Source organism: Eublepharis macularius, chromosome 3 (assembly GCF_028583425.1).
Source record: "Eublepharis macularius isolate TG4126 chromosome 3, MPM_Emac_v1.0, whole genome shotgun sequence".
Lineage (NCBI taxonomy): Eukaryota > Metazoa > Chordata > Lepidosauria > Squamata > Eublepharidae > Eublepharis > Eublepharis macularius.
The window spans coordinates 2,987,728-3,006,000 of NC_072792.1; the positions used below are offsets into that span (position 1 = coordinate 2,987,728).

General features: G+C 49.0%; 2 protein-coding genes across 3 annotated transcripts in view; one reads left to right on the forward strand and one right to left on the reverse strand.

The window, feature by feature from the left end:
* On the reverse strand, positions 1-11,645 carry GPALPP1 (GPALPP motifs containing 1). Of its 2 annotated transcripts, XM_054973429.1 has the most exons (8): positions 11,329-11,509; positions 10,958-11,069; positions 9,521-9,613; positions 7,931-8,039; positions 5,799-5,933; positions 5,494-5,658; positions 3,845-3,943; positions 1-311 (listed from the first exon to the last, which is right to left on the reverse strand). In XM_054973429.1, the coding sequence occupies exons 1-8, from the start codon at positions 11,408-11,410 to the stop codon at positions 93-95; spliced, it is 1,014 nt and encodes a 337-aa protein (XP_054829404.1). In that variant the 5' UTR covers positions 11,411-11,509; the 3' UTR covers positions 1-92. The 2 variants fall into 2 exon arrangements, with proteins under 2 accessions (XP_054829404.1, XP_054829403.1); XM_054973428.1 differs by lacking the exon at positions 10,958-11,069 and having other exon boundaries at positions 11,329-11,645.
* The window catches only part of NUFIP1 (nuclear FMR1 interacting protein 1), a 17,878-nt gene continuing 11,172 nt past the window's right edge, over positions 11,568-18,273 (forward strand). Inside the window, exons 1-2 of the mRNA XM_054973427.1 lie at positions 11,568-11,761; positions 13,714-13,802. Of these exons, the coding sequence (XP_054829402.1) occupies positions 11,671-11,761; positions 13,714-13,802 (180 nt within the window). The 5' untranslated portion in view covers positions 11,568-11,670. The remainder of the gene's footprint in view (positions 11,762-13,713; positions 13,803-18,273) is intronic.

Consider the following 18,273-nt stretch of genomic DNA (forward strand, 5'->3'; position numbering starts at 1 on the left):
TAATATTTACAAAGATTATCTTGTTTTATTACATAACACTATACAATGTTCAACAGCACATAACTATACTTCAGCATCTTCCAGCACTCACATTACAGAAACATGTTGCTTTTGCTGTGGGAAAATCTGGTGTTTAAGTCTCTAGACTGTTTTATGAGGGCTCTCTTCTGTGCTTCATCAAACTGATGGACGTGCAGGTCCTGGTCACGGTCAAATGGCCTCCTCTCCGGGACCGTCTGTTTTTCCTCAGCCGCTTTCCTCTTTAGTTTTTTGCGGTGTATATCCATAAGAGATTCAGCCCTCTGGGAGTCCTGGAAAAGAAAGATGATGGCAAATCAAAATGAAATGCTGAAAGAATTGTGCATGTGAGGGGAGGGAGGAAGTGAGGATATTTCACAAAACTACGCCATGACTCATAAATAGACAGAGAATGGAAGGGTTAGTCATAACAGGAAAACAGCTTTTATATATATATATATATATATATATATATATATATATATATATATATATATATATATATATATATAACAGAGGGAAATAACATAGAAATAACATAAAAGGAAATAACAGAAGTAAATAACATGTAAATAACACAGAAGTAAATAAATAGGAAAAAGGCAAATGAAAACCAAGAAGCCCACCTGTGCCTTTCCTTGCCCTGATCCCAGCCCCTCCTCATCCCACTGAGTAAATCTGCCTCATCCTTTGCTTCTCATTGAAAAAGGTTTCCACAAATACAGAGGTGGGGCACTTCCTTTCATTCCCCCTCTGTGCAATCTGACCCGTCCCTACATACGTCACTTGTACGAGGCTACAGTCCATCGTCAAATACAAACAAGCATTCTTGAGCTGGTCTACATGAAAACTTTTTTATTAAATATCTCCTAAATGACGACTCTCAATACCTAAACCAGTCGATGAAGGTAGACTTAATTCATTAACCATGGGACAAACTGATCAATGATGGTTCAATGAGTAAGTGGAGGGGAGGAGAATGATGCTGTCCCTTACTCAGTGTGCCTACTGGGGAGGAAAGCAGGATTTACATACCAAAATAAATAAAATGGCAATTCTGCTAGAATATTAATACACACACACACACACACACAAAAAGACAAGTGTTCTGAATGACTCATCAATGCCCAGCCCAAACCCCTGGACCTAGAAACATGAAATTTGGGGAGAACATTTCTTTCATGATGTAAACACCCACTAAGAAGGGACTTTAAGAAATTTGCCCCCTAAGGAGGTAAAAAAGGGTAAAATGTGTTTTCCCAAAGGGATACAGCTTCCCTATGTGGCTGGCAGGCTGCAGCCTGCTTGTGTTCCCACCCACTGCCAGCTTAGCCACTCTTCCCTGATTGGGCCAGCCTTTCAAGGTCATTTGCATATGCAGGCTGATTGGTCCTCTCCCCCCCACCCCAAATTCTCAACAGTCTGCAGTTGCTGTCTCCCAGTCTTCCCCATAAAGTTCCCTAGGGTTGCCAACTCAAAAAAAAGTTACATACCCATAAGTATTAAAGCTGGATTTAAAGCAGTTAAAATATCATAGCAAAGCATGGGTATCAAGCTAGTTTGAAATAAACATGGTTTCCTCTCACAGGCGGGGCATGGGGCCAGGAGGGAGATGGCGAAGAACAGGGTGAGCTCTGAATCAAAATCAGTCCAGAGATTCCAGTTGGTGCAGAATGCCGCAGCTCAGTTATTATCAGGAGCTAGACAGTGCACGTGTATCACTCCCATTCTGCAGTCACTCCATTGGCTACCCATCACTTGCGAGGCTTTTGGCAATCACATATAAAACTCTTCATGGTCTTGGCCCCTCGTATCTATGGGGCCACCTTTCTCCCTATGCTCAACCAAAGCAGCTTTGCTCATCTGAACAGGGCCTTCTGTGGGTGCCACCCTGCAAATGGGCAAAATCAATAACTGCCTGTACGCGTGCATTATCAGATGTGGACTCCACCTCGTGGAACAGCCTGCCTGAAGATGGCAGGAGTAGAGGTGGGCACGAACTAGGAAAAAAACAAACCGTGTAGTTCGTGGCATTTCACAAACCACAAGCTGTCATGAACTTGCCCCAGTTCACGAACCGGTTTGTGGTTCATGGGGTTTAAATGCCCCTTTCTATGCTGCTTTGCATTTAAAACCGGGGACCAGCTGCTTGTCAGGGAGATCCCCAACAAGCAACTGATCATTTAAAAAGTTGGGCTTGGCTGCCCAGCCAGGAGCTCCCAGCCAGCCAGCCAAGCCCCACCCGCTGTTTAAATGCACATTTCTCAGACGCTCAGAGCAGCGGAAAAATGTCCATTTAAACAGTGGGGCTTGGCTGGCTGGTCAGGAGCTCCTGGCCATGCAGCCAAGCCCTACTGTTTAAATGATCAGCTGCTTGTTGGAGAGATCCCTAACAAGCAGCTGATCCAGGGGTTTAAATGCCCCTTTCCGTGCCACTTCACAGTGGCAGGGAAGTGGGCATTTAAACCCCCACTGGTTTGGCTGAGCTTCTTGTCAGGGATCTCCCTTACAAGCAGCTGATCTGTGGGTGTAAATGTCCCTTTCTGTGCTGCTTTGCAGTGGCCCGGAAAGGGGCATTGGGGCTTAACACAAACAGGGAGACCAGTTCATGGAAGTTCAGAAATTTGTGGAAATCGAGCTTCCACGAACCGGTGGTTTGCGAAGCACGAACTGGCTTGGTTCGTGACTTCTGAATTGTATTACGATTCGTGCCCACCTCTAGTCAGGAGAACTCCCATGCTCCTGGCTTTCTGCAAACTATGCAAAACTCAATTGTTCAGGAGGGCTTCCTTGCACAGGCAACAGGGCTGTGCTGCAAGGAAATAGTTCACAGAAATGCATTTTAAAAATACAGTAGACTTCACTACTCTGTACTGTCTGCTGTGGTAAGTATGTTCCTACCGGGTAGTTCCAGCATTGTTTAACGTATAATGTTTAACGGCATGTGCTCTGTTTCAGCTGTGTGTTGGATTTCTGCAGTTCTATGCAAATCTGCACAACCTGCTGGATTATGTATCGAACGCCCTCATCGTCGATCGTCTTGACCTGCACTGCGTAATCTGCCTTGAACCCCAGTGAGAAAGGCAGACTATAAATAATGTTAATAAATAAATAATACCATAATACAGGCAAAACGGCAATGAACTACAAATAGTGCCTCAGTAATCCTATACATTTTAAATATTAAACATGACTATTAAATTATAAGGGGAATTATAAGGGGAAGAAAAATAGACTACCAAGAACTACAGTGTGTAGACGTGGATTCCCCTCCCAATTGCCTGAAGAGCGTTGTTTCAAGGGCACAACCATAATCCTATTACAGTCAGTAACACATTTCTAGAACAGCAACCCTGTTTGGTGTCCAAGTGCACTCAGGATACAATGCCCTGTGCATCCTCAAAAGCAAAGTCTATACACTGCCAGCACCTGAGGATCGTTCTGAACAACCTTGGAGGCCAACTGCCCAGGCCACTGCACAGGCCTCCTTCATTAAGGCATCTGAAGGACAAATCTTCAATAAGGTCATAAAATATCTATGTTTGGGGTCTAGGACCTCTCACCTGCATCCTCCAGATCAAGGAACTTGACTGAAGTGGGGCAGGGCATGAAAGACCTGTACAGCTTGTCACGGTGGATCTGTTAAGTACTGCAATTGCACGGGGCCTATTGTCATGTGAAGTTTGTGGCTGAAACTGCATATTTTTCACAGTCAAATACACACCACTTTAATAGTCTGGGGTACCAGACATACTGCCATAAACACCAAAAATAATGAGAAGAAACACGGGGTGGGGAATGAAAGGATCTGTGGGACACCACGTACATTGTATGAAGACACCTGTTCAGCCAGTTTCTTGTCTCGTCCTGACATCACAATTGCTCCATCATCTTTATTCGCTAATTTCTTCACATCTTGCTTTTCCTAAAGAAAAGAATAGTAAAAGACAGGAATAGGTACAGTCTAGCAGGCATCATGGGAAATGTACATTTAAATCACAAGGGACTAAATCTCCAAAATGTATTGTGAATATGGGAATATGTATTAGATCACAATATACTCTAGTTATACACATGTATTCTAGTCAGCTGAGTATGAACTTTAATGTAGTTTGTCAACAAGTTGTATAACCACACAGATATTCTTATTTTTGACAACTGGTTAAAAATAGGGGACAATAGTAGACAAATGGTTCTTTAATTGCTAGAATGGACCAATCATTATCTGTGCACTTAACTTTCCTGTCACCTTCTAATAATAGGAGATCAAGGTTTTAACAAAAAAAAAACCTCATGCAGATTTGCATGACAAATATATTTTTATGTGTTCTTATTGAAAATTTAATGCATTTCATAGTGGAACTGATTTTAAATCTTAGATATATCAGAGATGTTAGGAGAGCTAATCCTTGTTGCTGTATGAGTTTGTTGCTTATAGGTTTATATTAATAATCCTTTATATTTTAGTATCTTTCTTGATTAAAAAATTAGAGTTTGTTTCAGTAAAGAATAAACATTAAACTCTAAAAGAAGTCTCTGTGCGCCTTGATGGGAAAAGTTAAAACAAAGAGAACCCATATAAATCATCTGTACCAAAGACCAGGCCCTTCAAAGAGAGACCTCTGCTTTAGGCCTCGTTATTTAGAGCCTTCAGAGCTGTTCAGAGCTGGGATATAAATCTCAGAACTGGAGAGTTTGGAAGTTTCAATGAGGCACAGATAAAATAATCCAGTACAGAAGGTGGGATATTACAGGTCCAGAGGACAATTGTGTTTCTCGAGACAGAGCAGTGACCACCCCTGTTAAACATGGACACTCACTGCATAACCTGCATCGAGCAGCAGCATCAAAGGACTTCAGAGAGACAAGAACACATTCCAGGGGCAGCTACCGCAATGCAAGAAGGCCGTTGCCAAAATGGCTACAGCAGCACCCTGTGCAAGATGAAAATCTGCTTGCTATAGCTTACCCTAAAAGACGGCAGACCTGAGGGTGAAATCTCATCCTTTTCTCCTACCACCAACAGCTGCTAGCTAAGCTTTCCTCGTGCCATGCAACAGCAAACAGGGATGCCTACAGCTACCTTAGCACAGCACAGACAAGGAAAGCCCTAAATGTGCACTGTGCAAGAGCTCCCATTCTAGCAAGGGACAAGATGGCAGAGCTTCCAGTGGGAAAACTCCCTAACTAACTTTACTTAAATATTTATTCCCCAATTTCCCCCCAAAGGATCTTACAATAAGTCAGAAAAGGCCATTTAAATTAAACACACACAAATAATGAGCTATGCCCTTGGGCAGAAGGGGGCCAGCCAGGCCAATGTGCGTAAACCAGGGGCCAAGAGCCATTTGGCTCTTCTCCTTCAATTTGTACCTAAGTAGGGGAACTGCTTCCGCTCTGCTCTTCAAATTCTAAAGCAAGCGTATTCCGCGTGAGAAAGAGCACATGGGTGGGTGCCTTTGAACAGAAACTTACTTTGGATTTTCGTTCCCTGTCAGCCGGAGTATCAGTCCAAATGGATCTATCTCCCGATTTGTCATCAGCTCTTCTTTTAAACGTTCGTGAACCAAGTCCAAAGTGTTTGAGTTCTGGTGGAAGTTCTGTCATCCAAGACTCTCTTTGGACAGCTTTGGATTCATTCTGCAAACAGGAAATAAAATTAGAACCAACCAGCTTTTTTGATACCCGACGATCACCATTTTCAGGAAAAATGAAGTCAAGCATAATTAAAAGGCCTGCAGAAAGCCAGTTAATCCTTTTGAAGTAATGATTTCACTTACACCATCGTGACCAAGAAGTTTCTCTTTCATTCTCCGTGCTCGGCACTCAAAGTCTGCAGCTATGTTAGATTCAACTGGTCCTTTGGCTGGCACTGGGCCAATTATGGCCTCCTCCTCTTCACTACTGTCAATGCCCTGTCTCACAAAAAGATGAGAATACCATTTATCCAATCAGTGAAAAAGCTACCACAGAAAGGGTTTATACAGCACTTTGAAATTTCTGAAGTGCTTCATGCATGTTCTCTTGGTGCAGTTCTTACAACAAATGATGGGGGCAGGCAGGGATTTGGGGGCTGAGAGCAACCACTTGCTGTGAGTACACAGCACGCAGGAGATTCCAGACTTCCTGTCCTGTTGCTCAGCCTCTGCTATACACCAGGCACAGCTGGTTTTTCACATTTCTCCTTCTTTATAAAAAGAACAAATGAACTGTCAAACATACTGTCACCATATATTTCTCTGCAGGGCTTTGCATCAAAACTAAGGTCAAGTTATGCTGCAAAACCAACTGAATCATGCCACAGAAGTTCCACCAACTTACTCAACAATTACTTATATGTGCTTGTTTCGCATTTAATGCTCCTAAAAGAGTAACTGCTCAATGGCATTTTTTCAGTCTGAATCCTATACAGTCCTTTGAATTTTTACCAAAATCTCAATTTTTGCTAAATGTTGCACTGGCAGGAGGAGAAATACAAGTTAAGTGAGAAGCAGCAGGGCGTGTGGCCAGGAAAGCAAGCCGTAAGGAAGTATGTGAGGCAGAAATGGAAAACACTCTCAGGATCTCCTGCCTGAACAGCGCAGAAGGTCCGGCCTGTTTTCCATAATTGCACCAGGCAAGAGCTGAGCTTCCCATGAACCCACAGGCAACCGAGGCCGGCAGAGCTTGGGAACAAGCTCCCACCTACTAGAAGCCGCTGCGTTCCTTCAGAGTGACAATACAAAAACATAGTAATACAATGCAAACCTGGAAGGATTTGGCTCTCCTTCATTTCTGTAAAATTCCCCCTTTTGAAAACGAATGTGATTGTTTTGGACTTTGGGAGTGTAATAGTTTTGTTTTAAACCTGCTCTCTGGACCTTTATTACAGCTCCTAACTTTTACCTCAGGAGGGCTCCGGTCACGACGAACACTCATTTCTTTCCCACACGCAGTTTCAGGTGTTCTCTACTTTATCCAGGGTTTTACCTTTAATAACACCTTCCCCTTTGGGATTTGAATCCCACCACTAACACCATCTGTGGTGTTTTCCCCCTTGTGTGACCTATCTGTTCCCAAAAGGTTTTCGCTGCCGCCAAAGGCTTTCTCCTTAGATCTCTTCAGTTCAATTGGTATTATAGGAAGACATACAGATGGTAGCATGACAAAACAGTCAGCACATGAGGATGGCTGTGAGGTAAAAAAAAAGGTTGCAGAATATTTATAAGCGTATGGGTTTCAGAATAGGTTAATAAGCTTGGGGGGTTTAAAAATAGTTATATATTTCTTAAACATACATTCACACACACAGTCCCAAAGACTAATTTCCCGCACAGTTCTAATAATTCTCTCCTCTCATCCAAGTTTTCTGAAGGACATGATGAGTGCATTTGATTTTTAAAAAAGGGAATTTTACAGGAATGAAGGGGAGTGTGTTATTTTCGTTGTAGTTTTTTCTTCAGATCTGTATTGGATCTCTGCTATTGAATGTCCCAGCCAATGTTTGTATTGACTCATATCATGTTAGCCACCTTAAATCTTAGTGAGAAAGGTGGAGTATAAATAACAAACGATAAATACTATACAGACACATAAGGCAAAACAACACACTCAGTGTTTATTTTAGTCTGGCCTCATGGTTTTAGACACAAAACATGCAACACCCTGTGGCATCTAAAAGCATGCACATTGTCAATTTACCTCATTTTATCTCTTTGTCTCTCAAGGTTTGTATAAACAGCCATTTTGCTTATTAATTACACAATAATCACAAGTCAACCAAGAAATTCCTTTTCAAACCAAAACCATGAGGCTTCGCTCAAATACACACACACCCTATTATATGAAGAACTTTGGCGACAGACGTGAGCATGTTTAGTTCAAGTGTGCTCCACAAATAAAAGCAGACTCTTCTGTCTCCGTTTTTACACACCTGGGATGTGACCGGAGACGGCACAGAAGACCTTGGGGGACATCTGCTTTCTTCTCCCTCTTCAGGCGGTTTTTTAAAGCCAGGTGGCAAGGCAGGACCTATGGCAGGCCTTGATAATAAAAGACATTTTAAGAATAAGCAGAACACCTTTAAAAGCAGAAATGGCCTAAGAGTGATTAAGAGTTGCTGTAGGCCCTGAGTTCTTTTAATGGAGCTAGAAACACTTTTCCTCAGTCTTCTGTGGTGGCTAGTGCCCTAGCACCACCACCACCACCACCACCACCACCACCACCACCACCGGTGGGAATTAAAGCTCCTCCAGCAGTTCTGCCCACCCATCCAAGCTCCTTATAACCCAGCCCCACCCAAACACCCATGCTTCTCCCTCCAACACAATCTGACCCAGGACATTCAACGACTTATCAAATGTCCAAGTCCAGCCAGTTCACAAAATTTCATATGCAGATTGGGCCTGGTTACAGAAGCTCCCTGAAATACAGAGGGAGTCACTATTTGTGCTGAGGGGCTACTCCTCCCTGGGCCTGATTTTGAGACTACTTGCCACAGCATTCATCTGACACCTGCCAAATACAGAAAACAGGCTGTGCCATTCCTGTATGTAACCTTGGACAAAAGCAACATGTTTCAATATGAACATTCCCTTCATTAAACTATACATATTAAAAAGGAAAGGAGCCACACGGATGGAGCGTGAATGGTCAGCAACTAGGGAAGGGGGCGGAAAACTGCTTAAGACACAGAAAAAAACCCCAAGGCATAACGGAAGAGGAAAGTCCTCGGAGGCCTTGTGGCTTGAACTCACCAGAACTCTCTGGACCATAAGAGAAAGCTTGAGCTTGTCCTTTATGCTGGGTTTTCTTCCCAGGTTCCTCCTCGCGGAAGACATGGGTGAGCCAAGCCAGTGTGCCAAGCATGCTAGTAACTGAGGGGACAAGGCTAGCAAGTTTCAGCTCCCTCTGACCCTGCCTGTGGAATGACCAGGCTCCTTATGCTATATGGATGTCCACAGTCACTTGAGTAGCAGCACTGCTAGGAACAGCAGCTTCACTTCACAGAAGGAACTGAGTAGCTATTGAGGGACCCTTAACTAATTCCTCCCCTCAACACAATCCTCTTCCAGTACCCAAAGATTCACCTCAACATCTCCGAATGACAGAAGTAGCTACCAATGTCAGCTATATCTGAGCACTCCCAGGCAGTTGCTGGAGGCCCTGGGGTTGGGCATTCTTGCCATCTGACACGTGTGCTTTAGGAGCACCAGGTGACTGAACTAACAGACCAGGCACTTGCTATTCTCACAAATGGATTTCAAGGTAAGAACAGCGCCTTAAAAATGCTATGAAAACATTGCCCAATAACTGCAAAGTGCACTACTTCTTTTTCTTGCACATGCATGTATTTTAGATTGGCACAGATAAAGAGATTCAGTTACACATGTCTGTAAGTTCCTTCTGGGTTCACGTGTCGCAAAGGCAGTGCATTTTCACTGCCACGCTCTAGGACATTTCGAAATTGCAAAAACAATCCCTTTAAATGAAATACAGCCAAACAAATCTTCATTTTATTTACCTCTGTGGAGAATCATCTTGTTTTTTAAAGCCAGGTGGAAGAGCAGGTCCAAAGAATTCATCAGCAGCAGCATCTTGAAATCCTTTGTGTTTTCTACAAACACAACAATGAACCTTAAGTAAACAGATACTAACACACTTTAAAATAAAAACAATGAAATCATTTTACAAAATCATTTGTTCTACATAATTTATCCTCATGTAAACAGCACTCAACGCTTTCCATTCAGAGAACACAGACACTGGTTAACATAAAGCAGCTCTTCTTATAGGTATTTTCCAGGAGCATAAGCTTTTGAAAGACCAGAGCTCTCTTCGTCAGATGCATCTGTAGCACAAGCTTTTGAAAGACCAGAGCTCTCTTCGTCAGATGCATCTGTAGCACAAGCTTTTGAAAGACCAGAGCTCTCTTTGTCAGATGCATCTGTAGCACAAGCTTTTGAGAACCACAGCTCTCTTTGTCAGATGCATCTGTAGCATAAGCTTTTGAAAGACCACAGCTCTCTTTGTCAGATGCATCTGTAGCATAAACTTTCGAGAACCACCGCTCTCTTTGTCAGATGCATCTGTAGCATAAGCTTTTGAAAGACCACAGCTCTCTTCGTCAGATGCATCTGTAGCACAAGCTTTTGAGAACCACAGCTCTCTTTGTCAGATGCATCTGTAGCATAAGCTTTTGAAAGACCACAGCTCTCTTCGTCAGATGCATCTGTAGCATAAGCTTTCGAGAACCACAGCTCTCTTCGTCAGATGCATCTGTAGCATTAGCCTTCGAGAACCACAGCTCTCTTCGTCAGATGCATCTGTAGCATTAGCTTTCGAGAACCACCGCTCTCTTCGTCAGATGCATTTATAGCATAAGCTTTCGAGAACCACCGCTCTCTTCGTCAGATGCATCTATAGCATAAGCTTTCGAGAACCACCGCTCTCTTCGTCAGATGCATCTGGCGAAGAGAGCTGTGGTCTCTCAAAAGCTTATGCTGCAATAAAGTTGGTGAGTCTTAATGGTGCTCCTGGACTCTTTGCTATTTTGCAACTACAGACTAACACGGCTAACTCCCCTGGATTTATCTCCCTCATGACAATTCTGACTGAAGGGCAGGCCCCCTCGGCCGCCAGGCAATCCCCCGGCCCTTCGCTCCCCCACCCAGACGCCCCTTCCTTGCTTCACAAGCCTGCCTGGGAAGCCCTCGAACCAGGCATTCGACGCGCGTCGACCTTAACTGGCAGAACTGAATACTGACAGGCACGGCCGAAGGTGACCGAAACCGAAGGCGGGAAGGGCTCGCGGGGCGGCTTCTGCCTCCCTCCCTCCCTCCCTGCCTCCCGCCCGCCCCTCCCCGAGAGGGCCGCATCGCGCCCCGGCCCTGTGGGGAGGGAGGGGAAAGCTCCGGCCACGGCCGAGGAAGGCCGGCGAGGCCCCGCAGGGCGCACTGACCTGGGCGCGGGGCGGGCCTGCGGCTCCTCGTCGGACTCGGACTCCATCCCTCGGGCGCCACCGCGGCTCTTCGGGCGGCTCCCGTAGCCCGGAGGCAGCGCCGGCCCTGCAACTGAAGGCGACGCCGCGGGGGCGCGGCTGAGTCAAGGGGGCCGGTCGCGGGGCGGGCCCTGCGCGGAGCTTCCCGCGGGGCGGAAGGGAAGCGGCTCGGCGGCCAGGCCAGGCCAGGCCCCGCCACGCCGGAGTCACCCACGGCAACGAACCCTCCCGCCGTCACTTCCTCCTCCAGCCCCCACTTCCGGAAGCGGCGAAGGGGCGGGGCCACGGCCACCCACTCTCCCGGGGACCAATGGCGGCGGCCCTCTCCTCACCCTGGTCGTCGTCGTCGGCGGCGGCGGACGAAAGGGTGAAGCCCGGAGGCAACGCGGGACCAATCACGTCTCGCGAAGCCATGGCCGGTGGCGCGCCGGAGTGCGGCGAGGAAGCTTCCTGGGCCGAGGGGGGAAGAAGGCGCCTGCGCACTGCTGCTCCCTCGGCCTCTCCGCGACGGGCGTAAGGACGCTTCCGGTGGCGTCATGCAATTGAGCGGAAGCTCGCCCCTCTGTTTCCGGTTGCGCCTGCGGGCTCTTTCCCCCGCGGCCTGTCGTCCCTGACTCCGGTAGGGCGCTTCCGGCGGCGTCGCGTGTCTTTCCGGCGCCCGGCGGCCCCGCGAGATGTCCGCCTGGCGCCTTCCCCCGCCGCCCTTCCCGGGCCGGGCCGGGCCCGGAGCCTGGCCGCCCCCCGCCCCGCCGCCGCGCCTCCCAGGTACGAGGGGTCGGCCGGGGTCGGAGGCGGCATCCCGCCGTGGGCCGGGCTGGGGAGGGGCCGGGCCGGGTCAGGTCGGGGCCGTCTTCTGCGCGGCCGCCGGGGCTGTAGTTTGGGGCTGCTCTTGGAGCCAGGCCTGCTGCTGGAGGAGCAGGTGGCCGCTGTGGCCAGGAGTGCCTTTTACTAGCTTCATGAGGTTAGCCAGCTGCAGCCTTTTCTGGTCAGAAAGCTCTGTTCACTGTGATATATACCCTGGTTGCATTTAGATTAGATTACTGCAATGAGCTCTGTGTGAGGCTGCCCCGAAAAGTGTTCAGAAACTTCAGTTGATGCAGAAGATTGCAGCCAAGATGTTGACAAGTGGATCATAGAGAAGATATCACTCCAGTCTTGGCTCATCTGCACTGGCTTCTAGTCTGTTTCTGAGCATAATTTAAGATGCTGGTGTTGGCCTCCAAAGCCATTATGGCTGGGAGCAGCATACCTGAAAGACTTGCCTACTCCCTTATGAATCAACCCAGTAACTACAGTTATCTTCCGATGCCTTGTTTCAGCCCCCCCCCCCTGAGATTAGGAGAGTAGCAACCTGGGAATGTTGTCTGACCCCCCAAAAAGTACACAAGGACTTTTTTGTTTCATCTGATGTTTCCTTCAATGATCGCAGTTTTCTGCCCTATATTTATATTGTTATTTTTACGTATGCGTATTTTAACTTTTAATGATACGTTTTGGTTTGAAAACCTGTTTTTATCGTGTATGTTTTTCACCTGTTAGCTGTCTTGCCAGCCCTAATAAGGGCAGAAAGGCAGGGCATACGTTTTGTACACGCATATTTTAATAATGTTTTTAGCGTGCTTTGACTAAAGTAACACTGTATAGTATTGTATGGTTAGTGTATCAACAGTTTTCAAAGCCTTTGGGTTTTTTCTTAAAAGTGAAGGAAATATATTTGCGTATTGGCTGTAATTTTAAATGTCTTTAAAGTATTGCCTTAAATTTTTTGAAGGTATTATTCAAATAAAATATAATTCCCACTTAATGTTTTAAATTTGTTTAAATACAGCATTTAAGCCATATTTGATTCATTACCGCCATCCCCATCAAATACTTCCAAGTATTGTTTATTTCTGGGGCATAGCATTAACATGGGATATCTTTTAAATTTTGTTTTAGTAAATGTAAGTCAAAAGAGGCATGCTAAATCAGGATGCTTTTTGGACATTTTTTGGATTAATTTTTGACTGCTAAGATACCAAAAACAATATGTGTGTGCACACGTTTTTTAAGAGAAACCATGTTCTGGGTGAACAAAAATTTTGGGTCTGGTACTTAAAAGAAAGCAATGTAGGTGCCAGGCAATCCTCAAGGGGAAGGGCATTCCGCATGCAGGATTCTGCTACTGGAAAAGCTCCCTCTTGCTGCCCCACACTTCACCTCTGTAGGCCGAGGGACAGAGAGCAGGGCTGGTGAGGCAGAGCCTAACTGGCAGGTTGGACAGTTTGAAGGTAAGAGCCAGCAGTTTGAGTAGTGGCTGGAGACAAATGGGCAGCCCGTGTGGCTCTTTCAGCACTGAGGTGATACAGCCCTTTGCCCCACCCCTGACAGAGAGCGGCCTGCATGCTGCATTTGTGATGCCCTGAAGCTGTTTCCGAACTTTTCAGCGGCAGCTGCACATAAAGTACATGACAGAAATGCAAACTGGATGTAATCACAGCGTGGATCACCGTGGAATGGCCACAGCTGAAGCTGCTCAAAGGACACTGTTACGCCACAGGGAGATTCAGACTTCCGACTGTAGGCCCGGATCCAGCAGTGTCCCCCCTTGGCAATACAGTTAGCCTTTGCAACGGTAAAACGTGGATTAGAACATTCTTGTTTTATATAAAAGTGCTGTTTTTCAGTTCACTGCTTGTTTTTTCCCCAAAGTTAAACATAGTTTTTTATTCTTAAAGGGGGAGATTACCATTTTGGCAAAGAATGGCAAGCGGAACAAGCCGGACTGCCACATTGTGGAGCATATCAAAAAAACTGCAAGCGAAAGGTATAGTGTGTTACTACGCCTGATGTGGTAACCTTTATTCAAGCTGGCGATATGATAAAGTGCTTTTTTTGACAGTGTTGCAACTTCTTGTGCTTTAAAAATGATGACTGTGCAATTGAATGGGCAGCCCAATCCTAAGAAGGGCACGGAAAGTGAACAGGAACCGAACTAAGGCTTGCGAGGGCGCATCTAGCCCGTACGCCCGCGTAAGTGGCCTTCCGCCCGCGCTGGGACGTGGCGCTGGCCCGCCGGCGGGCCAGCACCGGTGCAAGCCACAGGCGCCCGGGCGGCGGCGCAGAAGTGGCGTAGAGCCCTACGCCGACGCAGGGGGGGGCGGGGAGCAAGGCGGGGTCAGAGTTAGTCCGCTCCCTAAGCTCCTCCAGAAGCGGGAACGCCCACAGCGGCGCAAAAAAGCTACGCCACGGAAAAAGAAGGCGTAGCCCATAGGCGTCCATGGAACGGCGAAAAATCAGCCCCCTCTCTGAGCGCCTCGCCCCGCCCCTATGGCCCGAAGGAGCATAGGATGAGAACTATCCCGGGGACCAATCAGCGTGCGCGCCCGGCGTGGACGAGCCCCCCTCTCTGCACCCAATCACCTGCGACCGCGCCCTACAAAACATCCGGCCAGCGCCACCCAAACCCCCAGGTAAGTGAGCACTCGGCCGGAGGCTCTGCCCGTCTGCTGAGTGGCATTGCCCCTTTGAAAACCGAAACGGGCTGAGGGCATTCACATTGGCAGGCGCAGAATGCACTCCGGGGACTTTGCGAAAAACTGGGGGAACTTCGCATAAAGGGGAAGAGGTGCAAATGTCTGCCTAACTCTCTTTCTACCGTGATAGAAAGAATGACTCCACAGCTAACTGATGCATGCTAGTTGCTTCTAACTAAGCACAAACAAACTAACCCTTCCGTGGCAGAAGGGAATGACACTTTGCAAATTAACCGCATGCTCTCCCGTTTCCTTGCAGGTGCCCTGACTCTGGCGCTCCCACCTGGTGATGACCGACGGAGCGCTGACAGGTAAGGAGGAGGTGGGGGGGCATTCCGCAGATTAGCGCAAACCGCCCATTCACCTGAACCCACCCGCTCACTTGCCGCTTTGGGTGAGGCCCAGCAGGGGTGGGGGGCAACCATGGCCGCCCCTGGCTGCCTCAGAGGCAGGCGCCTCGAAAACCACATGTGGCCAGGTGTTTGTTGTGACCAGCTCATTCTCTCCCTTAAAGGTAAAGGCTTGCCAAGGCCGAGTGCATCCTCACCAGACCGTCATGCATCAGCTGCTGCCCTCGACCATGTGCAACCCCCCCCCCCCGGATGGCGGAGTGTGGGGCTTGCCTTGCCAGTGGAATGAGGCAAAGCCCACACGTGTCTTTTTCCCCCACAGGCACGTCCAGGGCATGGCTGCTCCCCCGCGCCCCGCCCTCCCCAAACATCTCTGACGGACGGTTGGCTGCAGCCCAGGAAGCACCGTCGCGCCGCGGCCTGCATCCCAGCCCCGCCCCTCCGAGCGGGAAGGAGGGCTGTGTGGAATGCTCCAGCTCCCTCGCCAGCCTAAACGCAAGCCCGCTCTTTCCAGTGCAATAAAACGAGATGTACAACAACTGTTTTCTGTGTCTGCGAGTCTGACTTCGTCCTCCGCCCCTCCCTCAACACTCCCGTCACATCTCCCCACCTGCACATTGCCACAAATGTATCCGACACACCCCGTCTTGCCTCCCCGCCCCCTCCCTCCCTCCTCCCCCCCTCCTCCTCTGTATTTGACCAGTGTCTGTACCACCCATCTGCCGAAGAGAACTTGATTCTCAGAAGCCTGTGCCACAATAAAATTGGATAGTTGTAAAGGTGCTACGGGACCCTTTTTGAATTCGCTACCACAGGCTAACACGGCTAACCCCCCTGTATCTATGGCCAGGTAGAGGGTTGGGGCGGGGCATGTGAGCGGGGATCCCCGGTGGGGAGAGTAGCTGGCACACGATAAGCCAGGGAGAGGGTGGTGCGAGCTGCAGCTGCAAGGGGGCGGGAGATGGCAGGGCAAACGGTCCGCTCGCTGGAACCCTAGCCCCCACCAATGGAGAATCCAGGGTGGTGGCAGGCGGTGCCATATCCCGGGCAGGAGGTCTCGCGCGCCTGGGGAGGGTCGCCCCCATCGCAGCCGCAGCCCCAGCAACACAGTCCCATGAGCGGCCGCCTCCCAGAGTGGGTCCAGCCCCTCGGGCGTCTGCAGCAGCCCCATTGGTCATTCCAACACCTTCCACCCCAGGGCGTCCTGCCTCGCATCCAATCCCGTGGAGCAGTTGCCAGCCTCCCACGCCAACAGGCCATGGTTGTTGGGAGGGGTGGGGTGTGCCTCTCAAGTCCGTGCCGAAGCCCTGCTCGGGCGGCTCGTCGCCATCCTCGATCCTCCGGCCCCACCCGCTGCAGCAGCTCCACCCGCCCCAGAGGCACCCCTCCCTCGGGCCCAGTTGCGTGCGAGAGGCCAGGCCCGTGGACGGCCAAGGGGGTCCGGCCGCCGGCCTCGCCGGTGACCGCCGCTGCCGCCTTGGGGGTGGGGTGGGGTGTTTTGCTGCACAGACGGCTCTCCTACACGCCTCCCCTTCCTCACGTCTGCTGGGGGAGGTGGGATGATATAATAATAAAGGCTGATTTCTGTGCAATGGGTGTCTGTGTTCTTTGCCTTGGGATGGGGACGAGGGGGCAGGCCCGCTGTGTCTGCCTCTTGGTGGCGGCCTCAGGCCAGCCCTCCCCTTCGGCGCCACTTGGGGGCTGTCCCCTGCTGCCAGAGACTGGCTGCTGCCCTGGATTCCTCATGGCAGGGCGCCTGCCAGTCCCATGCCAACCTCTCTGGACGCGGCCGCCAGGGACTTGGTGCTACATTGGGCAAACGGGGGAAAGGCTTCTCAGACTACGCCCACCCCTCTCCTTCCCGACTGCGAGCCCCGCCCGACACACGAGCCGAGGCAGTCTGCCAGCATGGGCGCGGTTTGCCTGCTGCTCTGGGGCCTGGCCGGGATCGCGTGCTGCCCATAGGCTGCGCCTTTCCTGGCCCCTCCCCCTGACGCTTGTCAGGAACAGCACCCTTTGGCTGCGCCTGGCGGCGGCCGTGGATCAGACCCGCCCACAACACTTTCTGGTTCTCCAAAATTGCATCTCTGCGCCGCTGCGGGCGCCGCTGCGGCCACACTTTGCTGGCACAGGATCCGGCCCGGCGGCGCCGCCACACCACCAGTGCAGCCGCGTCGGCGTTGGGGCCGGCCATAGGATTGCGCTGTAAGTGCTGAGCACGGGCCGAGATTCAAGTTTACGTCTACTGTTTTGTTCTCATCCATTTAAAAATTGGTGGGGGGGTTCTCTTGCCTACATCTTCCCTTTCCAATGTAAGCTGTCATTTGCTTTGCCAGCAGAGTCTCTGGTCAACTCTCAGAAACCTTTCCTTTGGCAGAGCAGGAGGGCCTCTGTCCTTGTACATCTGCTGGCTATCCTGTCAATTAAGACTTGAAAGAGTTACTTCCTCCTCATTTCTTCCCTATTTTCCACCCTGAAAATTATCCATTATGAACTTACTTGATATCAGATACATCTGACAATATTTTCCCATGCTTGTTTGATCTAGGGAATATACAATTGTGTATTCAGGAGTTGGGTACCAGGGCTGTCAAGAGGACTTGGGCTAGAGTAAACCAGCAAAGACTAGGTTGGTGCAGTCAGTGCAGCCTCATTGGTCATTCCTTAGAGCAGAACAGTGAGGGCACTGTGCTTTTATGGATGCACCGGGAAGACATTTTTAAGAGGCATGCATAGCAAGTGTTTAGGAAAGCTGCTCCTGTTGAGTTCCTGCCTGAACACCTCCTCTGACTCCTGATGAAGGTAAGATGTGGGATCCTAATCTGTAAGCAAGCATAATATAAACACAGCCCATTCCCTGCTCCAAGAGTCTGCTGCAGTCTTTTTACTGCACCTCTGGCTAGTTTTCAACCAAAAAAAATCCTTGTTTGTTAATCAACTAGAAAAGTGAGGAGGGGTAATTAATTTCTTAGAATGAAACTTCTAAGAAACTTTTCACAGCCAGTTCATTTCCTGTCTCTCCCACTTCTCATAATTTGTGTCTTGGTTGAGCATTAGAACGTGAGGCTTAATCATAAACCCGTGCAGAGTGCCTTTCCCTTGACAAGATATAAATCAGTGGAGAGGGAAACCTTCCGGGCTGAGAACATTCGTACTTTCTGCACAGCTGAATGAAGCTCCGTGTCTGTTCCTGTCCCACCGAAGTTTACCTGTTTCTGGCATTTCTGATCTTCCCTGTGCATCTTTTTCTCTGGAAGAGAGCCTTAGGAGAGAGCTCCCTCCACGAAGAAGCCTGTCCGCAACCACTGTGAATCTAGTGGAGGGGCAGGAAAAAATGTTTTGCCATGAGCAACGGGGGGGGGGGGCTGCTACACTGGAGGTCAGGGAGAGCCTGCTGTGCCTCTGGTCTTTA

Coding starts and splice junctions, on each gene's coding strand:
- GPALPP1 (XM_054973428.1), bottom strand. CDS start 11,534: ATGACGCCACCGGAAGCGTCCTTACGCCCGTCGCGGAGAGGCCGAGGG. Junction 5,659..5,798: donor AACTTCTTGGTCACGATGGT/GTAAGTGAAATC, acceptor TCCTGTTTGCAG/AATGAATCCAAAGCTGTCCA. Junction 312..3,844: donor AACAGGTGTCTTCATACAAT/GTACGTGGTGTC, acceptor TTTCTTTTCCAG/GACTCCCAGAGGGCTGAATC.